At 40.8% G+C, this 25,048-nt stretch overlaps 1 protein-coding gene across 2 annotated transcripts in view; it reads right to left on the minus strand.

The window, feature by feature from the left end:
- Nucleotides 1–500: 500 nt before the first annotated feature.
- The window catches only part of TAFA1 (TAFA chemokine like family member 1), a 221,946-nt gene continuing 197,398 nt past the window's right edge, over nt 501–25,048 (minus strand). For both annotated transcript variants that reach the window (XM_063411804.1, XM_063411805.1), the window contains 2 exons: nt 9,919–10,043; nt 501–5,454 (listed from right to left, as the gene is read on the minus strand). In XM_063411804.1, the coding sequence (XP_063267874.1) occupies nt 5,437–5,454; nt 9,919–10,043 (143 nt within the window). In that variant the 3' untranslated portion in view covers nt 501–5,436. The remainder of the gene's footprint in view (nt 5,455–9,918; nt 10,044–25,048) is intronic.

The following is a 25,048-nucleotide window of genomic DNA, read 5'->3' on the forward strand; positions in this document are numbered from 1 at the left end:
CTGGTCAGACAACTTTGATCATATTGCTTCATGGTGGGAAAACAAAAATGATCCAACCATGAGTATTGGATGAAAAGATGCCATATCCAAGTCTGTTATGTGGGAAAGACCTCTGACATTCCTGAGCTGCACACAGGAATTAGAGGTACACATCCAACAACAGTAAAAGGTTTAGCAAAGATCTGCCAAATGCATGAATATTTGTCAGAAATGAAGTAAATTTTTTCCCATTACTTAGTTGTCCTGCATAGTATCCTCTTCCGTGGCAATGATGCTCACACTTTCAAGTGAGACCAAGTTATTTGTGCTCCTCATTGGCTAGTTCACCATCTTTCTGGTGGAAGACAATGTGGGCTTTCTCTCCTTGAAATCAGCTTTTAGATGAAAATAATTCTTTCAGATGGATGTCTCTAAAAAATCACAAGCTCCAAAAGAAGAACTGTTGGTCATTTTTTTTTCAGCCTGTGAGGGTTAAGCATTTTCCATCTATAAGGCCATTTCCTATCTCTGCTCTCATCTGAAAGGCTCAGAGAAGCTTCTAGTATGGAGCCATGAAACCAAACTAAGGCAGGGCTGTGTGCCTGTGGGAGCAAGAGACGGTGGTGGTGATCTTCCAAGCATCAGTGGTTTGAAAATCCCAGCTGGAGGGAGAGGCACAAGCTCTGCTCAGCTGGTGCTTGCACATGATTCTCCACACTGGACTGCAGGCCCCCTCATTCTGCTCCCTTTGACTGAAGCTCCAGGCCAGGGTCTGCTCTCAGTGAAATTTCACTGATGTGAATCACAGATGAACCATCCTCAGCGATGACCTAAAATCCAGGAGCCCTCAGTTCTACTTCTGAGTCTGCTGCAGGTCTTTAGCATCACCTTGGGCAGGTCTCAGGTCTTATGAGTTTCAGTTTCCTGCCTGGAAAGCAGAGGATTCAGTTCCTTTCCTCCAGAGCAGCAAGGTTTTATAAAGTACAAATATTTGTGAAGTTAAGTGCTTTGGCTGTGTGAGCCTCTGAGAGAAGAAACCATAAATATGTGTCAGGCCTATGATCTGAATTCAAACCGGTGAACTAGAAAAAGTGTTGACAGCCTGAAACCAACTGCCCTGTACACACATCTCCTTCTGTCTACCTGAAAGATTATTTGTGGAATGTGTTTCTATTTTTCTCTGACAAAAAAAAAAATAGAATACCAAGCAAAGAAGCATGACCCATTTCTTTGTCAGGCAAGCTCTACACCCTGCTTACTGGGATGTGACTGAGGTATTGATAAAAGAGAAGCTCATTTTAGGCCACAATATTCATCCTGCCCTTGAGGAAGAAACAAAGCCTGCCACCTTCAGATGAAATGGATGAGCTTTCCAAGCTTTCCAAAGTGTGTTTATCTCCTCCACAACTTCCCTATGATCTGTAATTATATTTGGACCAGCCAATGAAACAGGAAAGTGGCAAATGAGAGTTAGGAATGGAACTAATTTTATAATAGGAAAACATCCAAGCAGTACTCCACTGACAGTACCTGCAAACTCTGCTAATAATCAATAGCTCTGATAAGAGCATCACTCATCATAAACTGCTTCACTTTCAGCAGTTTTTCATGGTCCTTCCTGTGTGTAGTGCCAAATATGGGTGCACATCATGCTGATGTTGGCCATAGGAGTGGACTTTCTTCAAGGTTTTGCTTTTGGTTTTTTTATATAGCATATACTATTCAAAACAATATCAAGTCATACCACACTGAGCCTTTTATTACCAGAGATTTTTGGACAGAAGCACATAATCTAAATTTTCTGAATTAATAGGCAGATGGTAGCTACTTTTTTTTTCTTTTTTTTGGTATTTTTTCAACTTGTACATTTTAGATTTACAGAACTTGATTTCACACATCTGAAGAAACACTGACATAAATCTAAATTTATCTTTGATGCATATACAAATATTCTTTTTTTTCCTGAAGTGTCTCTATCTAGACTTCTGCCAAAAAGCAGGAACTTTCATTTTCTCCTCTGTTAACATAAATAACTTTTAACATTATGCAGAGAATGACATGACTGCCACTTTCCCATGAGGATATGAGGACCACTCACTCCACCACTGAAACACATCTGCTTTCCATCAGCCAGGATAAGTAGCTCTGACATCTTCCTGCTACACACTGTGCTACTGTGAATATCCCTGAAATTCAGAATATTTGTGACTCTAGGCTTGTTGAATTCCTTTTTATTATTGTTTTCAGTTTGGTTCCCTGAAAACATGAAGGTTAGTTGGCTCTGTCTCTTAATTGGACTTCACGTTCTATCAGTCATTATTTTTGCAAAGGCCTTAATTCCCCTCTAAAACATTTTAATTAAAACAGCAGTTTCTCAGTGCCTCACTTCACGAGCAGATTTTTGCAGCGACTTCAAAGACACGCAGATGTTTACTGAATTTGGTGGGGTGGTATTTGAGGCTGCCTACTGGCAAAGAAAAAAAAAAATCCATAAACATCTCAAAGAAACTTTCCTGTGGTAATGACAACATTTCCTTCTGATATTTTAGCAAGTCTAATATTTCCCAATCTCAACAGGCACAGCACAAGCAGCTTTATCTACTCACAGAATGAGCCATGGCAGCTGCTCTGCTGTGGGGTAAAATCCTCCCAGTGGTGACACCTTGGGCTTTGGCATAAAGTACAAGAGGCCACACATCAATTTGTTTGTGGGGCTCCTCTAACAGGATATCAGCAGATTGGGAGTAAGGAAAGCAAAGTTCAACTTCTGCTGGATTTTCTACAGCTCCCTAAAGTGATTGTGGGAGGTTATTTAGCTTTGTGGGCTTCAGTTCCAGCTGGTAAAAGGCTGATAACATGTCCTGGCTTTGAATGGACTTACCTGCTGGTCTATCTCCTGGTGCACCAAGGAGTGCTTGAGGGGGTCTTGGGGTTTGAGTAAAAATCAGAAATTCTGGGGAGTAGAAAATGCAGAAATGCTTTATTTTAGAGGAGTTTCTGTTTACTAGTGACAGCTGAGGCTGGAGCTGATCTTACAATCCATTTAGGGGTAACCAGGCAGGCGGTGTTCCCCTCTGAACTATGATGGTACTGGGGACACACGGCCATGGCAGCCTGCATCTAAAATATAGAGTAGGGTCCAGGTATCTTCTGTGGTTTGGGCAGGTGGCTGTCCCCTAAAATACCTGGCCTGTCCAGCTGAGCCACCAGGGAGAATGGTCTCCATGTGCAAGGGTCACCAGTATTCACAAGTGAGCGTGAGGCTCACGCTCCTTTCTGTGCACAGAACCAGAATTCTGAATGACCTCTAAAATCATCAGTTCCACTGTTAACCTCACACTGCCACCTTCATCACCAAACCGTGTCCCCAAGTGCCACGTGGAGGCCTTTTCTTGAACATTCCAGGGACAGGGATTCCACCACTTTCTGGGTAATCTGTTTCTTCCCTGGATACTTTTCACTCATATTTTTGAAGTGGAATAATAGAAGTACTTGGAAACAGCTTCTCCATTTCCACTGTGAGCACAGGGAAAAGACCAGCATGGGAAGCCAGCATGGAATATGGCGTGACACGTCATGTAGCTGCTTTAATCCACACTGTAATTACAGTGACAATTTCTGCCTCTTGAAGCATCAGGATTGAAGTGGTTGCCCTGAAGGAGAAAGAAACTTAGTGGGAGATTTCAACCAAATCTAGGATGGGAAGTGCAGCACTTCCTCTGCATTGGATTAAAAGTGATCAGCATGGCCAAAGGCATCCTGTGAGAGACAGGTAAGCAGGCTGAAAGGAAATTGGAAATATTAAAGGAATGAAGCTGGACTGGACAGAACTAGTTTTGCAATTCCCTATTCCTCTTTGATTTGGTAGCATTAGGCAGACTGAAGGGTAGATTGCACAGACTTATGCGTGACAGCAAGACACTTTTCCACACCAATAAACCCCCTGAAATTAATTGGACCGCTCACAAAAATGCCTAGGAATGTGAACTTGCACATTTCAGCCCTCAGATTTGATCTTCAGCAATGCCATGGCCAGGCTGCCTGGTGAGCAGCTACAGCTCAGCCAGAAAAGGGAGTTCAGTGCTCGCAGTGACAGGGTCAAGGTCTCTGTGGACACATCCTTGCTGAGGAGCATCTCAGCCCTGCTGAATTCACCACAGCAAGAAACAGACTGAAAATAAACAAAAGGAGACTATTCTGAAACAAAAGCAGGGATCAGCCACAATTTGTGCTTGCCACAAACTGCTGTGCAATTGCTGGGCCGTGGAATTGCTTATGTGAATGCTTTTAGCTGGTGGGGAATGCTCTCAATGAGAATTAGCCTGGCCTGCAAGGAGGGAAACTTAAATTTAGGTAGTTCTCCCATGTCACACAGCCAGGTGTCCACAGAGGCATGCTTCAGCTGACGTGCCTGCTCACCAATTGCAAATGGACTCCTGAAAAACCAAACTGTATGAAATAATTCCCCTCACGTGCTGGTCTGGGAAGAAATAGCTTTGTTGTTGTTTCAAAGAATTAGTGAGCCAACAACACAAAGCTTTGGAGGTGGTTTCTGGGTTTTTACTGGAGTCTCTACAAGCTATACAAAGTCTGAAGACATTGTACAGACAGTACATCTTTAATAAGAAGGGAGCTCACAGTCTACCAAACTCTGCCAAATAAACTTTTAATACATACTGTACTTCACTCAGCAGTTGTCCATCTCTTCTTCATGGAATATCTAACAGCTCTAAAAATATTTTCTTGGAGGAGGATAGAATTATCATTGTTATATATCAATCAAGTATGGTTAATGAAGCAAAGCCAGCATGCTAGTATTGCACAAGGGGAAAAGCCTCCAGAACACAAAGTGGAACAACAAATGCCCTCAAAATTCTGCCGAAGGAACAAGAAGCTCTGGATGCTGCATCGGTAGGATTCGTGTAGCTCTTAGGCGTCCTTGTACCACAGCAGGTTTGCTTTGCCTCTTCACTGCCACATTTCTCTCTCAAACAGGTAGGGAACTTCCAGACCATTGCAAAAAAAGGAAAAAAAAAATACAGCAGCTGCAGCAAAGTGTGGTACTATTCAATTTCTTGAAGAGTGAGGCTTTTATTTCAAAATATCATATATTAATATATATATATTTATATATATATATATATACTTTAACTGGTATAAAGTAAATTGTAGATCCAAACTTTTACTGTTGCTTGTACTTTGCAATCTCAGAAACTTTATCAAAGGAACCACTTTCTTCATTTTTTTTTATTTTCAGCTGTCAGAAATCAGGGGCATTATTTCCACCGAATCCTTTCTTTCACACAGTAAAGCCACTGTTGTTTTCTGGTAAACAGTCAAAGTGCAAATAAGAAATCCATTTGGCTTGTAAATGCTGAGATGGTTTTAAACTTTCAATACTTTGTCCTCATAAATCAGCAGGGCTTTCACTGTCTCCATACAGATGTGGGCTCTCTGTTAAGTCCTTGGGTGGATCTGCAGTGAGAAAACGGGAAAGAGTCAGTTATGTTTTATATGTTATTTTTTAAATATACTCTTTTGGAAAAGAAAGACCCAGGCTCTGTGGGATACAGCTGATTGATATAGTTGAGTTTATTTGTAATACTGGAGGGATGTGTGTTTTTTAGCACTGCAGGGATGTAAAAATATGCAAGAGACAGACCCTGAGCAAGATCCTGCCTCTGCCTTGGGAGATATTGGATGTGCATTAACCACCTGGGCTGGTATTGCTGGACATCACAGAATCTCAGCATGTATTGGTTTGGCAGGGACACCTTCCACTGTCCCAGCGTGCTCCAAGCCCTGTCCAACCTGGCCTTGGACATTTCCAGGGATGGAGCAGCCCCATCTCTATGCAGCCTGTGCCAGGGCCTCAGCACCCTCACAGGGAAGAATTCTTTCCTAATATCCAATCTGCTGTCTCTCAGTCTGAAGCCATTCTCTCTTGTGCTATCCCCTAAAGCCCTGGTAAAGAGTCTCTCTCCCTCTTCCTTGCAGGAGCCCTTCAAGTAAGGACATGCCAGGAACAGCTTTGGACAGGGGGCTGTGCTCACCCCAGCCTTCCACCCTCCCCTTCCCAGAGTGATTCCAGTGACTTCTGCTGGGCAGGACAGGCAGGAGCATCCACCTTTCAGGTTTGTTTGGAACCCCACCAACCCACTTATCCCGAGGGCAGGGTGGTGACTGGCCATAGCAGCTTCTCCATCTACTCGGGTGAGATAACACACCCTGCTGCAGACCAAACCCACCAAACCCATCCCTCCTTGTGACCACCACCAAAACTGAGCTGAGTGCTGCACTAATGCTGCAAGAGGAAGCACCAGTGCCCAGGAGGGTTTTTTTTAGGATGCTGAAATCAGAACAACTGACTGACAGCAAAAATAGTGCTCTCAAGGAAATGCTCTTGTTATGTTTTTGTTTCTTTCTGCACTGGTACACCCAGATGAACACCACGAGGGGCTCAGCCCTTTGGCAGGCACCTGGGTCAGCAATGGAACTCACATTGTTTGGAATATGATCAGGCTTGGCCATTAAATCAGGGCTGCAGATTATTATCTAAGCGTGAGGTGATTAAATACAGCAGTAAAGATTAGAGCAAGAGGGATTGACATGAGATCCAGCTGGTTTAAATTGGATGAAACTGAATCCTACCAGTTAAAACTGAAACAAATGGTTTAAACAGGTTTAAAGCAGGTTAAATCAGTCAAAACTTGTTCAAACCAGATTAAACTGGTCAAAACAGGATAAAAGTGGTAGAAACCAGCTCAAACCAAATCAAATGAGTGCAAACTGGCTCAAACTGGTCAGAATCAGTTCAAATGGGTCAAAACTTGTTCAGACTGATTAAACCTGATCAAACCAGGCTGTAACACAAGGTACAGGCTGAGAAACTGGAGAGGGGCTTTGAGCTGAGCTCCTCTGCCCATTCCCAGCTGATCATTAATTATTATTATTATATTATTCACATTAGTTTCCATGCTCCAGAATATCAACAGCATCCAGCCTGAGATGCTGCTCTTCTATTTCCACTGGTGCCAGTGGCTGTGCTGAAAGTGGCAATGTGACCTCCAGCAGGTCCTAGTACAGCTCCAAGGGTCCCACATTTTTAAGGAAAGCACTGAGAGTTGTTAAATAATTTTTTTTTAAAAGAAAGAGTGACAAGGGATTAAAAAAATGTTGAAACTGCTCCAAAAATTGAATGACAAAATGATTTCCTTCCAGTGTTTGTCACCTGCCTGACCATCAATAGAAAACAAATTAATTTAAGGGAGCTGTGAGCTTTATAACTTGGGCTTTAAATCTTAATTAGTGAGCAATGCTAGAGGATTAAACACAGAAATAAATGCATGAAAAAGAAGGAATGAAGGATGTGCTGCTAAAGACTTCACTGAGTCTGTTGTCCACCTCCTTCTGACACTAATCAGTGTTAATCTGACACCCAACCACAAAGTTATGCACTACCCTAGAAAATAATATATATTGTGTATATCCATGTATTCATAAATATAAATATGCTTATAAGTGATTTTCTGTGGGCCTGAAAGAATGTACTAATGGGTATCTTAATTCCAAGAGTCATAAATGTGAATGTTTTCTTTGTCAGGACAGCAGTTGCCTAACATAAATGTATTTAGGGTAAGGAAAAGCCTTCATTAAAACAGTTTACAGTTTACAGCCTATGGAGATTTGCTGCAGCTTTCTGCCTAATCACCACAGAGAGAACTGAGATGTTGACTGATTTGTCTTGTTTCTTCTGCTTTCTTGACCTCCTTAACTACTCAAATTAGACACACATGGCCCAATCTTGGGACCTGGACTGTGGTCAGGGCAGATTACATTGTAATCTCATTCTCTGCTGCTGTCTGAAATGGCAAAACAAAGAAAAGAAAAGAAAAAAAAGCCTGTTTCAGGATCTGATTGCTTCCATTATTTTATATTTATGTTGCTAGACTTGATGCAGTGGTACAGATTCCAGCAAAGTTTCAGGGACTGAGAAGTTGAATGTTTCCTTAGAAAATGCAAGAGACAGTTGCAGAGAGCATCATGTCATGTTGCCTTTGTCAATTGGGTTCTGTAATGATATTTTAAAGCAACAAAGCAAAATTCTACTGGAAGCAGCACCATAAGGTACTCCCCTCACAAGCTAATTAAAATAACTCCTGTGGGTAAATGAAGAAATATTTTTTTCAGTTATGAGCACTCACTCCGCAAGTATTTAATTCAAATGAAATACAATAATGCATACTGAATAGATTGGACCATACATCTGCATAATAATGAAGCTGCTAAATTTCTAGCAATCACTTCTATTGCCTAAAACTAGTTTATGTGATGAGGACTGGGGGACTTTAGAGAAGGACAGCTTCACTGAAGAAAGAAAATGCAATTCCTCAATTATATAACTTGTAGACAGACTGCAGAAGGGCTGAATTATTGTATAAGATGCTTCATGTTGCTGCTTAGTTCTTCTACATCACTTTCTCACATTTTAACTCCCCGCTTTCCTCACTAGAAAACGAGTTTGTGGTCTGGGATTTTTTAATTTCATTGCAAGGCAGATTAATTAGGAAACAGCCCTCCAGTGGTGCTGCAATGGGGAGAGATCAGCTGTGGGCAGAGAGATTTGCAGGAACAGCACCACAGAAAGAAACTGAGTCAAGGAAACCCAGTCCCCTCCATCCTTCCTCCTTTTCTCTGGGAGGTGACAAAGAGATCATATGGATCTTGTTTTCTGGGGCCACTTACTGCTTTCTACAAAGATAACCCCCTAAGTCAGTGGTCTCCTGGTAATTTAATGTGTTGGTGTGGCAGAAGGCTCTGTTCCAGAAATGAGGGTTGCAATATAAGTCATTCATCATGGGAGGGAAAGAGAAGGATTCAGGTGGCATGGGGATCAATTAGGGTAAAATCTCCTCCTTCAACAGAAGGCCTAGAAGACATGAAAAATGACTGGAGTTGGGATTGGAGAGAAAGGAAGAAGTGAGAAAATTACAACTCTATGCTGCACATTCCTGTGAATTAGCAGCTGGGCATGAGTACATAGAATTTCCTATCAAATAGGGAAAAAAAATCTTGAAAATTCACTCTTTTTAATTTAGCAGGTTTCAAAAGCCAATTTCAAATTCACAGAAAATGAAAATTTATATATTTATAAAAGCATTTTGAGTTGACAACCACGTCATTTTCTTGGGAAAAAAAATCAATTGTGGTATGAAAATTAGTTAATTAAAATTGTTGAATACAGGTATAGGTGACAGTTTTAAGACAATGGTTGTGAAACAGTCGCACAATGCAAAAGAAAAGCTAGAGTCTATTTCTGAAAAACACTTTTATTCCCAAGGTAATCTCCTGTGGGAGTTTAGGCAGCTCATTCCCACCCTTGCTCTGGTTTTCCTGGCAGGGTGTGGTGAAAGCTGTCCTCACCTGTTGGCCTGTGTTACCTGAACCTGCAGCATCTCAAGAGCTTGTCACTGATGAGTTCACGAGGTTGTAGCTGCTCTGCAGCGCAAACAGAGTTGGGTCCTCTGCTACAAAGCATTTGTACAGCTGCTAACCCAGATGTGGCCTGGGACAGCCAAGGGATGGATTCAGAATCCAGCAGGTCCCTCTGAGCTAATATCCTTCCCTTTAGCCACCAGAAAGGGAGTCAGTGATGTGCATTAAGGGTATTTTGAGGTGACAATGTCTGTAAGAAAGTGGCCTGGCAATTCAGCAGCTCCAGCATGCTGGTGATCGAGCCTGGACCCTGCTGACCAGCCTGATCCATCTGAATTTTCACTAAATGAAAGCATTTCATCACCCAGAAGCACTGGGTGATCATGACAGTGGTCTTTAAGTCTTTTACAGCAGGCATGATGATGGAAAAGACACGGCTGAGCAGTCATTAGTGATTCCCTTTCCTGTTAAGGCCTCCTGGGTGCAGACAGAAAGGAGACTTACTCTGGTGGTCTTGATTTTATTGCCAGTCGCACACATCCATCCAGAATTATCAGGCAATGTCTTACATTCCTCTCCTTCTAGGCAGGGCTCCATCTCACACCACCATTTCCCAATCACTATAGAAGCTAAAAGAGAAAAGACAATGTTCACAACTGTGTTACAATGACCAAATCTAATTAAATAAAGCCTCGAGGGTCTAACACTGCAGTTAAAAGGCAGAGTGTCCCTTCAATTGGAGTTTAGTTGTAAGGGTTTCACATTTAATTACTTGTTTGGCATCCTATACTGCCTAAGACAGTGCACTGCTTGTCACAGCCTCCTCACACAGGAGATGTGCTCTGCTCCTGTGGCTGCAGGGAATGCTGTGATGGCAGCAGTTCTGCTGCAGAATTGCAGCAGCAGAACAAAGGAGCATGCAGCCTCCCAGCCCCTCTCCCTGATCTACAAGAACAAAGCAAGTCTGGAGGGATTCTCAGAATACTCTCCAGGTCTTCAGGACTTCTGCCTCAGTGTCACATAAAACTGTGTCTGCTTTGCTTTCAGGACCTACAGTTGGATGTTTGTAACCACAAATCTGTCCAGAATTGTTTGAACCTGTGGAGACTTTTAACTTTCCCAGTATGCCATCACAGGGAGCACCACAGCTAGAAACAGAGGGTAAGGTAACCCTGAACAGCTGTTTGGTGAAACAGGATTATCAGTTTTAAGGAAACCATATTATCTCTAAAAGTAACTTTTAATTTCCAAATATTTAACATTGTAAATAATGGCAGTGTTTGGACCCAGTTGTTTGAATTTAATTGGCACATGTGTTTACAACCTTGAATGTACCTTAATGAAGTTTCTTGCCTGGGAATTGGTATCTGACTATATCCTTAACTGTATCTTAATGACATTTTTTGTCTGGGGATTTTGATAAACTTTAGCTAACCTTGCAACTGTGACGAGTTGCCTCCTGAGTGGCTCTTTCTCTGGTTTGCTTTCTCTGGCAAGAATTAATTTCATGGTTGCACTCAGGAAGCCTGTCAAAGCTTTCTGCACAGTCACTCAAAGGAAGATGCTTAACCCATTCATATCATCCCTATAGCTGCTTCAAGCCCACAAAATACCTTTGAAGCAGCTGCCTACCCTATATATATAGATATTAATATATAGATATACACACCAGCTGACTGCCATTCAGCTCTGGAAAATGCCCTCTTTTGCATGCATTGATTTAAGGACATTACAGAGCTTATAATTAAATTCTTGAATATAAAATTGAATAGAATAGTTCAGTTTGAGGGGCCCTACAATGACCATATAGCTCTCAGTGTTGTCTTTCCTGGTTCTTCCCACAACTTCTCTCTAATTTTTATCATAGAACGTATCATTTCTCCATATATACAAGACAAAAAAAGTGCTTTACACCTGTGCTGGTGAGCCAGTTTAATGATGCTATTCACACACTTTTCCAGAAGGGTATCATTAATGCTGCTAACAGCAGAGCAAAAAGATCTCTCTCTTTGCTATGCCTGAAAAGGCGTGGGGGCTGAATCCGTGCTCTAATAATAGATTGTGCAGTGGGCAAGCTGAAAAACCACATCCTGCTAAATGCTGGCCCTCACAGCAACCAGCAGAGCATCCTGAGAGGAATCCTGTGACAGGGAATCAGCAGGGATGATCATCATTATCCACCAGGAGCATTAAATAACCACGGAGAAGGATCCTGGGGTGCGAGGTTCCAAACCCCCCAAACCTGAACGCCCTGGCCTGGGGAGTTTACAGTGTAAAACAGAGACAGGGGGTGAATGCAGACTGAGAGGCAGCGTGGAGGAGCAATGATAGCAATTAAATTCACAGCAATTAAAATGATCTCACTATTTCTTAATGCTGTTAAATACAGCCCAAGTGTTCAGACCTTGTCCTTGAAAAAGAATCAAATGCAAAGTCAGTGCTGAACCCTAACGGCAACTGACCCGTGTAGTGAGAGTGTGTAGGTTTTGGTATATACATATATATTTTTTATTGATTTATGAACACACTGCAGTTATACCCAAGTGTCCATCAGTGAGCATCCTCACATGGGCTGAAGACCAGGCTCCTTTTATAATGGGGGAAACTAATGGGGGAACTTTGCATGAAAAGTTCCTCTAAAAAGTCTCTAATATGTGAATAGGCAAAATCCTTTGTAAGTCTGAAGCACCACAAAGCTCTCTGTGGTCCAGTCCTCAGCCCCACACCATGGCAGGGGCATCCAAAACCCAAAGAAAATGACTTTCTTTGAACCTTGTGTTTGTAGGTTTTCTCTTCTATTAAGAGCCTTTTAATCTTTAGGACCAGTTGTCTGTCTTGGGTACTGCTGATCCTTTGAGCTCTCCTCGGTTTCAAAGTTTTACACCTCCAGCTCTGTTCAAAGAGGGAGCAAAGAGCTTTAAAATGCATCACAGTTTGCAGCATTTGAGATTGGGCCCACCTGTAGGAGGAGGGGAGACACCTTCCCCAGGGAAAAATGATTCTCTGTGTTTGGGTTATGTCACTTTGAAGCAGTCAGGTGAGAGAGGGAATTGCTCAAATTCAGATGTTCCCCCTCAGGGTGGTTTTTCTTCAAGGACTCCCAGATCCTGAGGAACCTGAGCTTCTCAGTGACCCAAACCACTCATTCTGGGTGAGAATTAGAGGTTCCTGCTAATCACCAGGCAGCACAGGCTGTGCGTGCTCACATCATGCTGAATTAGACATTTTTATATTTTTTATATATATTTATATAGTATATATTTATACTATAGATAATTGTATACTATATTCTAGTATATTCTAGTATATTCTACTATACATTATATTATATTTTAATATTATATTATATTATATATATTATAGTATTGTATAGTATGTATAATATATAAAAATATATGATCTATTCTCTATTCTCTATTATCAATATTATATATTATTTATTATACATAATATATGATATCATATATTATATATTATATATCATATATCATATATAATATATGGTATATTATATTATATATATTATATATATATATTTTAATTAGACATTCTGAATTAGACTATTTTTTATGTGTTTTTATTTTGTTGTGACACATTCTGGAGTGCTTCTCATTGTGTTCTTCTCACTGGGGCGTATACGAAGCACCAGAGTTTCTTCATGCAAAGCTGAATTGGCTGAGGCAGACTCCTCTGCCATGGGGAAAGGAAAAGGATGTGGAACAGAAGAGCCTTGACTGCTCCTGCTTTGGTTGTATTTTGTTTCAGTGCCTTTTTTTTTTTCTACATCACCTTCTAGGTTAAATAAGGGATTGTTTATATCTGAAATATTTTCGAGAAAATGCCTCTTTTATAAGAATATTTAACTCTTAACATAAATTAAGAGTTAAATATTCTCGTAAAAGTTAAATGATATTTAACTCTTAACCAGTGGAGCTGGGGAAAAAACTAACTTTCTTCAGGAAATTGTCGAGGTTTCTTTTTCTACCCAATTCACACTTTAAAAAAATCTTTGTTTGCAAAGCCATAGAATGATTTTGATCGAACTATTTAACTATTGATATATTTAGTCTGTGTGGATTAACACACACAAAAATCATTTGGTTGAAATTGCATTTGCAAATCATGGGCTCCAGACAAATAAACTGCAAATAGGAAATCTGAAGATCAGATAGAATACAGGGGAAAAGCAACAGAACAGCTCATATTTTCTCATGTTTACACAATTCTATTGCATTTTAAAATACATTTGTTCCCAAAAAAAATCCCCAAAGCCTTAGGTGGCTGCAGGGAACTGCGGGTTTAGCTTGGATTCAACCCTCAAAATTCAGGAGACCCTTTGGAAGCTGCACAAGGGCAGTGACCGTGCTTGGATTTGCTCTTGTGCATTGTCTGGAGCACAAAGCTCTGATGCATGAGGGCAGCTGGCAGGGGAAAAACTCTCCCCTTGAATTTCAGTATCAAAGTGTTCGATTAAGGGGCACTAGGAATGCACTGAACACCTTCATATATCTACATCTAAAGGATCAAATTAACATGGAAACACTAATTGTTCAGTCATCTTCCTCTTGAGTCAAAGTTTGGAAGAATATACAATCCATTTGATTAAAGCTGCCTGTTGCAACTTCTGAATTTATTATGTTTCACATTTCTCAGTCTTGAAGTTCTTGCATTAAACTGAAGCTACTGAGTTCCTCAAAGCTGTTTTACAGGTGATTAACAGGACATGGACAGAGAAAATGTGCACACACAGCCCAGACACTCACAGGCAATTCCTTCTGTCATTTTTGCTACTCCTGTCTGTAGGGAAAATGCAAAATTTTTTTGTTTGCTTTGGAGATAAAATCCTCCTTAACTTTTCTGCCTTGGTATTAAGGAAATTGCTTTAACAATATGACAGAGTCTATATGGCAAAAAGTATAAAGACATTATATTTAACAATGTAACAATAAGATCATCCTCACAGAGTAATAGATAACTTTATTCATGTTTATGGAATACCCTGAAATATGAAAACAGAGCAAAGTATCATCATGCATTTTTCAACAGTTTAGAGGGAACATGCTATGTATTAAAATGTTCCAAGATTGCTTCTGCAGTTGCCATTATAAAGCCACAGCAGCTCCCTTTTTGCCTGTGATAAAGTGCACACGTTTTGTTTATACAGAAATAGAATACAAAGGGATGGAGATATTAGACTGTGGTTCCTCCTGATCATAGGGGTCGTGTTACTGCAAGCAATAAGAAGCTCATTTTCCAAACCAGTATGACACTCATTGCAGGATGGGAAAGTTTTCCCTCTAAGTACAGAGCATTCTGTTTTAATCTCGTTTCCACCAGCGAAGATTGATATAAATAAAATTTAAATAGAGAACACATTTCACAGATGTCAGAAGTGAAAAAGACTTTGTCAGCTTAATGAAAAGATATCAATTTTCTCCACTTTATTCAATACATTGTGAGTCATTTTCTAAATGGATTAGATTAAAGGAAAGTTCAAACTCCCTATGAGAGATTCTTGCGCTGATGGAGATTTTGGCAATAGCAGCAGCACAGAGGTGGGTAAAATCTTTCAAGTAGTTTGTCTTTATTTTTTGAAAAAAAAATAAAAAACCTGATATAAACTAGAATGGGAAAAACTGCAACCCTGTGCTCACCTATTCCTTATACAACAAAATCTCAGAGAATTGAATGAGACATGCAGTTTCTCTTAGTTTATTGGGATGTCATGGGGAGCAGAATGAATTACAGGGGTGGGAACACACTTCCTGGGAGGATGAGAAAACTGGACTGAAAGCAAGTGTCATCTGAAGGGTTATGTATTTCATAACCAGACTGAGAGAGCAGCCACTCTGGGAGCTGTAGAGAAGCAATCTGATAAGTTAAAGAATACAAATTCGAAACAAAAGATTTCAGGTTGAATATTGCTATCTGGGAGAAATGCAGGATGTTTCCTACAGGGAGTCCAAACTATCAAACTCTCTGCTTTAATTCAATCTTACTCAATTTTAGAGGTATCAATCTAATGCTCCTGCAGTGCAATGCTTCACAGATTTTGATAACAGACCTGTCATAGCTCTGGGAAAATGGACATTTCTCCTGTTCAAAACACAAGCACAGTGCAATCAGTCTGGCAAGTGGTGTCTTCTGTCTCTAATTGCCTCAAATTCAGTCTTGCTGAGATAATTTAATATTTGTTGATTGTAGTAAACATTAAAAAGACATCAGCATACTGAACTTCTTTTTTTTTGAACACTCTGATCTTTGTGATATTCTCCAGGTTTTTTTTTTTTTTATGTTTTATTAATTCACTGGCAGAATTGAAAGAATTGAAGATTTTAATTTTTTTTCCATTTAGAACTCCTGATTCTCCACTGTAAAATATTCAGCAGCTAGAGTAAGGTATTTTTAAGTGTGTATTACTTGTGTGAACAACTCCGTGGGCTGCACCATTAAATATGAAAGGGCAGATTAGATGCAAAGAATCCATGAACAATTTCCTTTTAAGATCTGCATAAACCAGCAAAAAAGGGTGCTAATTCGACAGCATGGAAGACTCACCAGTGAAAAACCACTTACATTGCCATTTCCTAGCAGCCAACATACTGTTAGGTAAATTAGGAAAAATGACATAAACAGGGTGTGTGCTTCTCTTGTAGCAATGTGACCAATGGAGGTGCTGGTGGCCTGAGAAGCAGAAATTCGTAAGGTTTGTTTAATCCCAGCTCTGATTCTCACTTTCTCTATCACTACAGGTAAATCATCTCCTTGCTACACCAGTTTTCCACGTGCAATTTTATTTACTTAGAGGATGAGTTATTCTTGCTGTGTTTCCTTGGGTGTTGCCCTTTGTCTCTTCTGCCCTGCTGAACTTTTACACTGAATTGCAAGAGTTTGGGAGTGAGTTTTTTTTTTTTCTCTGCTTGTACAGCTTGAAGAATGGGTTTCTCAGGTACTATGAAAATAAATTATAACATTTAAATTAAGTGTTGCCAGAAGGTCCTCAAGCACATTCCTGCCTTTGAGCTGAAAGGAGATGGTCCTTTCAAGAGCAGATTTCACACAAAAAATAATCAGATTTTGCCAAGGAATTTCTAGCCCTCAACGCTGTTCAGATTAGGAGTGTCAACTGCTGCAGCTCTGTCATTTTTCCATGTCCTTTTCTTGGCATCTCTGGAGATAATTGCTGCTTAGGCAGGTGGCTGAGGGGCTTCCACAGCTGAAGTGGGACCAGGATTCCTTCATGGTGAGTGAAGGAGCATCTTCATTTCCCTGAGCCAATCCCCAGGTCCTCTGAGCACCTGTAAAGTGTGCCCAGCTGTTCAGAGGTAAAACTCTCTCATTTGTTAGCCAGGCACACAGATAAAGCACCCAGAGTTTAAGGAGAGCTGTAGAATTTCCATAACCATTTTATGTAGTTGGGGGGATCTCGACAGCAATGACAAGGAAAAGAAATCGAAATTTTCTTAGCCCCTCTCAGTTCAGCTTGTGAGATCTTTTCAAAGTCTGGGATTTTAGGAAGTACAAAAATGAAGCCAGCAAGAAGATGTCAGGCTGGGAGGTCTCTTGTGCCACCCCTTCAGGAGATGCCAGTGGGCCCCAGGCCAGTTGTGCTGGCAGCTGCCTCTCAACCCTGTCCTCATTTGATAATCCTGTACTCAAAAAGTGTGTTAGGCTGTTTAAAAGCTGTAATTATTCCACATTCCACTGAACTCAGCCATGACTAAAGTTTGACACTTTTTCTCTGAAAGTCATGGGCCATAGTTGATATTCTAACAGAACCCTCAGCACATTATCTATCAGGAAACTTGATTTCTGCAAGGAAAGGCAGAGCAAGCCTCGACAAAACAGATTTTTGCAGATATCTGTGGCAGAGAGAAAGGACATGAAATGATAAAATAAATCACGTATGATAAACTTGTCTCCCCAAAAGTGCATAGAGTATTCTATGACCTTCCAGACTGCTAGAACACAGTCTTGTATTTTTTCTGGGAATTTCCTGAATTCTTACACAACAACATATATCCAAGGCAAGCATCAAGCTGCCAGCTTTATTGATAGTTTTATGTGTGTGAATTTATTGGTGGTTGACATAACCTCTCTGCCAAGAGAGTGGGGCATTTGAGAGCAACCTGCTGGCACTAATGAGTGCTAATGAGGCTGATGAGAACATGAAATCAAAATTCAGGGAGCTGATGTGAATGCAGGTGACTGAGGACCCCCTCCCAACCTGTCTGGGGTTCTTTTGTAGGTTAGGGAGCCCCATTGCTGCTATTTGTTACTGAAGTTTGGAACTGAATCCCCCCTTCCCTGCAGAACAAGGCTGAGAGCAGGCTGCTAAAATATTTGTGCAGTGAAGCAATGTTATTTACACCTTCTTTGAATGGCTTCAGATAACCTAATGAGAGTTTAATCTTATTATTATATATTTAATGAAATGCAACATATTTACACGTATTTGGAAAGACAATAGGAAACTGCTTATAAATATTCACAGACATGTTTCAGACCAGAGCTGAGGACTGTGCCATCAAAGACTTCTATCTTCATGCAATGGTAAATTTTCAGGAATAATAATTAGTTAATAAAGTAAACGAATGAGTTGAAATGCAGAGGAGAAGTGCCAGGCTGTGAGATGAAGATTAAGGGGGTGTACAGAGTTTGTGGGTGGCTTTGCAGTGCTGTTCCTCCAGTGGCTGCTGAGACCCTAAATCATATACATATATATATATATGTCTATATATGTATGTATGTATGTAAACCAGCAATCTGTGTTTAGTGTGTGATCCAACAGTTACTGGAGAAATGGGGAAAAAAAACCTCTCAGTTTTTGCAGATTTCAGACCAAATCTAGTGCCTGTAGAAGCTGCCATTTGCTCAAACCTGGGCTCCTGTGCTGTGGGTGTTGGGTTTGGGGATGTGGAAGAGAAAAGCTGCGAAATGGGCTCAGAAGGGTGAAAGTCTATCAAGAAATTCTGACTGAATGAAGTGCCAGAATCACAGCCTAGCAGCAAAGAACATGGAAAATGAATAAATTATATAACTGTAATGCATTTATAAGGCATAACAAAGCATGCATAATATATTGGAGGGTTATCAGTTATGAAATAAAATTCTGGTGTACTACTTGGTTATAAATTGTATAGTATTTCTCTCATTAGCAGAGAAGCTCCTGTTAACAGAGAAGATTCCTGTAAATAAATATACATAGCAAATTCTTCCATGGAATCTACAGAAATTAATAGGATATATTATGTGTCATTAGTCAATGAAAAAGACTTTTTTTTTATTATGTTTTTACAGTGAAAAATATTTTTTGACTTGGCTTTATTTTTGAAATGCAAGTTGTTATATTGTCCCTCTCTTCCTCTGTGAAAAATACTAACTTCTCCGTGCTTTACAGACCTGTGGCTGGAACTCCAAGCTCAGAAAATGTTGGAACGTGTGGCTGAGATTCCAAGAGTCTCTGCAATAGTGGGAGCTGTCAGGTGGGTGCCTGCTGCTGGGGGAAGCAAGGGAGGGTAGGGACAGTGGCAAAAGAACTGAAAACATGAAAGAACCAGAGCAGTAAAAGGGTGAAAGAGAGCAGATTTAGATTAGATATTGAGAAGAAATTCTTCCCTGTGAGGGTGCTGAGGCCCTGGCACAGGGTGCCCAGGGAAGCTGTGGCTGTCTCATCCCTGGAAGTGTCCCAGGCCAGGTTGGACAGGGCTTGGAGTGACCTGGGACAGTGGAAGGTGTCCCTGCTCATGGCTGGGTTGGCACTGGATGGGCTTTAATGTCCCTTCCAACCCAAACCATCCTGTAATTCTATATTTCTCTAAAATCTGGATGTCAAGGAGTTTTTGGGAAAAGAGACTGCTAAGAGATGTGAAGTACATGGAGCCATCTGCTATTCTCCCCTTGAAAAGGATGGAAAGAGGATAATAATCAGACCTGGAAGATTCTTGGAGCAAAACCCCAGGGAAGGGTGGGAGCAGCCCTTTGCTGGTGTCTGCACCCACCAGATAATTTCAGTGCAGCTACAGAAATTTGTTTATTCAGAGCTCCATCAAGCCAAACCCACCCTGCACGGGGTCAGGTGCCCTGTGCTCTCATTGCAGGGATGATTCCATGTGAAAGGAAAACTAAGGGAGGTTTTATTGCTCTAATGATGGCACTCTGAACTTGCACGTGGTGTTTGCTGCTTTGTGCACAGTGGTACTGAGAGGCAGAGCCTGCAAATTTCTTGAGGAGGAAATTTAGTTAACTTGCAACTTTCTCTGCTGGGAAACGACAATAAGGTCCAAATCCTCTTCCATGAACTGGGAATTGCTGTGGTATAAATAACAAATATAAATAACAAACCTTTACAGCACTCATATCTCCACAGTCCAGAAGAGCACCTTTTAAAATCTGTGTGGAGGAAGTTGTTTTCAAAGGTCAAGTTAAATGAGCCAACTGGCACTCCACAAGGTAATTACTGATTTATTAAAAGTGTTGTATTCATTCAGCTATCTTTGTTCTGTGATGTAAGACAAGTCTAATTTTGTTTCGAAGATTAAAGGAACATTTGTTTTTTGTAAACAAATCCCTAGCTGCTCTTACAAATTACATCATGCATAATCTTGACATGATAGATTGGGAGATATTTCAGTGCAACAATGCCAGTGCAATTGGAACAGGAACTGCGAGATTGAACAAACATTGATGAATTGAGCACAAGATATTTTGTATTTCATATCATGGCTTAATTACTGCTTCAATATGCATGGAATAAGAGAAGTAACTCAATTATAAAAGCTTATCAGCAAGACTTATAAACAGTGAAATTCATGTGTGGATATTAAACTGACCTTAAGTGACAAGCTTTCCTTTGAAATTATGTTTTCCTTCAGTGCTCACAAGGCTTATTTTTTCTGAGACCTTTTGGAGAGCTCAGAAGTCTTTTAATGGGCACTTGAAATTTCATGGCCATGCTGCTATTGGCACTGCTCATGTCTTTTTGCCTCTGTTCAATTTAACTCAGAGCTGTATTATTTTAAAAGATCAAAATCCACTACCATTCACAGGGATATTTTTCCTCTCCTTTTTTTTGGTAGTTTGGAAGAGGCCCTGGATTTCACTTCCTCTAGGTAACTCCTTGCTGCTAATAATTTATACAACGACCTTACCCTGTTGTCCTTAGAGGGAATAATCCCGAATTTGTACAAAGATCATTATTTCCATTCTAATGCACGAGATGTGCTCTTGAAAAAGCAAGAAGGTGGAAGGAGCTGTGAGCCTCAGACTCCAGGAATCTGCTCAGGTGATTCTCATCTGTAAGCTCTGTTCTCATCACTACAAAAGAGAGTTTGTTTTTCACAAACATCCGTCCTTGTTCTACTTGATCTCATTAATGCTCACACAAAATGAATGTACGTGGAGCCTGAGCGTGCCCAGCGCAAGCTCCTCACAATTAGGAGCATGAGTGAGTGGAAAAGGTTTTGCAGAATGTGTTCAGCTCTGCAAAATGTATGCAAGCAGGAGCCCTCCAAAGACAAATAGCTAAACAAAGACATTGGGTGTTGCTGTAGTTACCAAAAAAACAAACAGCTTTAGATGAAATTTTATGATTTTATATTTTTTATTTTTACAATATTCTCTTTCTCCATCATTTTAAAGCACTTTGAAACAGCACAAGGGTGCAATAGCTGGGGTTTCTCTCTAAATATTGATCTTCAAAAATACCTGATCAAATAGGAAAGATAATTGCCTAATGAGCCCCCTAATTCTGGGCATTATGTTGCAGTTCTTAGATTTCATATTTCTGATTTTCTGCTCCAGTAGTGATCACCAAAAGAAGAGAAGGTGGATGAACAAGAGAAGCAGGTCAATGAGAAGTGCTGGGAAAGCTGGAAAGACTGGCTGTGTGCAACTGATCTGAGCTGTCAGTGCTCAGAGAGCTGAGTCCATCTCTACAACTGCTCTGGTTTTACCAACCATCACCTCAGGTCACACTCTGAGCCTTTACAGCAGGAGCATCTCCTGGTCCATCCTGCATGACCCCAAAATGACTTTACCAAATTGTCATGGGATCCATGTGCCCACCTCATGAGGCTCCTTGGACAATTAAGAAAGAAGTACATGTTCAAGGAGTGCATCACCAGACATCTCTTTGTATTTAATCAGTTTAATTAGCCATTACCCAAACTCTGCAGAAGCACCTCTGTCCTGACTGGCACCTGCCATTTATAATGTGCAATGTCCTTAACAGCCAGACATGCACAGAGAATGGGACCCAAAAAAAGGGAATGTCCACAAAGTGACCCTTACCCACCAACACTGCAAAACTGAGAGCTCCAATGGGAAGCTTTCTTCCATCCAGAAAACAATTTCCAGAAAAATTTATGCAGACAAGTTTTTGCTATTCTGCTGCTGCCATTTTTTATACATTTTATTTTTTTTCCATTTCATTTCATATAAGAAACCCCCTTGCCTGCTCAGGCTGCTCTGCCACACTCTCAGGGCTGATGTTCTCTCCAGCACCACTCACAGTATCTGACTTCTCGTCCCATCAATCGATCTGTGTGAGTGATTTCTCCTCTTACGTGCTCCAGGCCTCTCCTCAGCACCAATCCTTCCCCTTCTGGCAGTGATTCAGTCTCCACACCCCTGATCCAAAGCTGAGGCTGGAAGCTGATGCTCCCCAGGACACTGAGCACAGCTAAAGGGATGGTCCCACACTTGATTGTGTCACGTTTAGTACAGACACTCTAAGATACAAATGTTGTTATCTCACTTTGACCTTTAGGAGCTGATTTTTATGGTTTTTCTGCCACTTATATGAATTTCTCCTGTCCCAGACCTTGTGATGACAGGCAGCTGAAAAGGCTTTCTCACAAAAGGCAATCATCAGAGTCCTTTAATTTAGCTCTCAATGAAGGTAGAATATAATAATTTATTATGAGTGCCTTTTGCATGGGCTTCCTCAAATATTTATAAATTCATTTAAATAATTAATACAGCAGTTTTAATAAACTGTTTATATTCACAAAAGGATTGTAATTTGCAGAAAGGACAGTTCAGGTGCTAGGAAACACGGGTAGACCACATGAATTTAAAATAATGGCTTGCATCAAAAGTTTGTGTGACCTTTTTACAAGTTGTCTAAAGTTGCATTCCTGGGGTGAAAAAATGCTTCTATTGATCTGGATAAGCTGTCCCCTACACAGGCTATTTTAAGGAGGAAAAAAGAACAACTTTCTATTAACTTGGGGATGTCAAAGAAATTAAATATATTATGTTAAGTATGTCAGCATGTCTCCTTCTTTCCCCCTCTTTTTTGTTTTTTTGAGAACTTGTTGCTACATACTGTTTTCAGGAAAGGGAAACAAGTGTATTATCCATTGGAACATGTTTGGATTTATCACCACAACAGGCCATTATTTAATCAAGCATAAGCTATCTAAACCAGCCTGTGATCATCCTAATATGAATAATAACAATAAAATCCTATTAACAAAAGCAATTACTTCACAGGAATGCAGCCAGTTAGAGCTTTCCCAGCCTGCCTGGGCATCACTGATTTCCTCTCTCCACCTCTGGAGCTGGGTTGAGCACACAGCTCGTGTAGGATGTCAGACTCCAGTCACTGAGTGTGGAAGGGGAGGATCTCTCTCTCCATCTGTTTTCTCCCTAGATCCCATTCCGTCAGGTTGTGGGTTTAGCTCATGCTGAGGTGAGGAATCTCTGTGCTGAGCAGGTATCCTGGCCTGGCAGGGCTGTAAGGCTGCAGGGAAAAACTTCCCTGCATTCTCTTCCTGAGAAACCAGCCTGGACCTGATGCTTGATTTCTGCCCTGTGACCTTATAGCACCACCAAAAAAAAAAAAAAAAAAAACGATTATTACGTTCCACCCTTTAGCTGATCAGTAATTGCTACGGCTGGCCCAAGGCAGGGCTCTCAATGTGTGTGTGGGGAAGGCTGCCTTTCATCCTGGGATCATTTATCCTCTTCAAGGTCACCTTTAAACTTTGCATGAAGCAGCTGAGAGCAAGGAGCTGGGCACAGCTCTCTCTGAAGCAGTTCCATGACTTTCTCCTGTTCTGGCTCTCCCTTATTCCAGCTGCCATCCCTTTGGGATACCAACCACTTCCACTGCTCCAGGCAGCATCAACCCAAAGTCATATGAACACAAACTTTTCACACAGGAAAGGAGGCAGACTCTTTCCCCCTACCTCATCTGTGTAAGCACTAAAACCCCCCCACACCATCACATTTATAAAAGCAATCAAAGCTACTTCAAATACCAAACAAACCCAAGCTTATCTTGTAACTTCTCCTGCTATCTTAAAACTCAGGGGTGCTGTGTTCTGCAAACACTTCTCTGCATAAAGCACCAGCAATCTCCAGCTCCTGCCCTGGAGAGAGTGCTGGCAACCAAACCAAGGCAGAGAGCAGGGAAGGAGAGCAAAGAATGCAAATTTCACTGGGCACACTATAATTACTAATTCATAGCAGAACTGATCACAGTATTTCACACTTATCCCATGTAATTCAGTCACAGCAGTATTCATTTTACTATTAATTTTAATAGAATAATTACCTTTATAAAGAAGAAAGAAACCACTGTTAGAGGGTCAGATCCTCAGGTGGTGAAGATATGGTGATTTATTCTAGCTTGATGAATTTTGTAATCTTCCTTTTCCCTTCCTTTGAAAGGAACTCAGTAATTGAGTAGTTGCCAGACTTACCGAGATAATCTACGCTAAATGAAGCAAAATAAGAAGAAACGGGGAAGCAAAGAGGTGCAAACACTTAATGGTAAAATTGACATATCTGCATTTGAATGTTTGTGGGTGTGCCTGCCTGGAACACACACACAGACACACACAGGTGCCTGAACAGCCAGCTCCCAGTTCATTCCCAATGGCAGCAGAAACAGTTCCCATAGTGACACACAGAGCTGAATTTATCATGCTTTGTGTCCAGATTCTGCTCTGCAAAATGGCAAAGAGGTTGGCATTCCAAGAACACCCTGCTTGAATATTAGCAGAGAGAAGAGTTTAGAGTATGAGCTGTATTAATGACCTACAAAAGAAGGAGCAGGGAGCTATGTTATTATCTCAGGAACCCAGAGAGGTATGCAAATCACTTTAAAATTTTGCTCTTGGTCACCAGAAAGTTTTGATAGGAATATTTCATAACCTGCAGCTGCCATAGTTCAGGTATTTTTGAGAATAAGCTTAGAACTCACCCCTCTGCCACCTGCTGCCCTCACAGGGATTCTCTTTTCTCCTGGTTTTCCTGACATTTTTGTTTCCTTGTCCTTTTTATTCATTCTCCTGGCTCATAGGAGCAGATCTGCCTTTTGTCTGGAATGGTGTGTCAGAGAGGAGGCAGAAGAAGCCAGAACTTACCACCAGGAGCTGCTGAGCAACTTCTGCATCTGCCTCTGGCCATTAAGCATCTTCAGGTGCTGTAATTTAGATACTTCAAGGTGCTGCATTATATTATAATGAATTGCTTTGTGAATTACTACTGAGATTAATTGAATTTATGGCTCCATCCTGGAGTATGTGTCCTGTTGTTGTGATTAAGATAATGCATTGCTTGAAACAGAAGTTAAAATGCATGTCAATTCTGGCAGTCAGCAGTGCTGTCATTGAAGTTTTTT

The sequence above is a fragment of the Prinia subflava genome, chromosome 14 (genome assembly GCF_021018805.1).
Source record: "Prinia subflava isolate CZ2003 ecotype Zambia chromosome 14, Cam_Psub_1.2, whole genome shotgun sequence".
NCBI classification, from domain to species: Eukaryota; Metazoa; Chordata; class Aves; order Passeriformes; family Cisticolidae; genus Prinia; species Prinia subflava.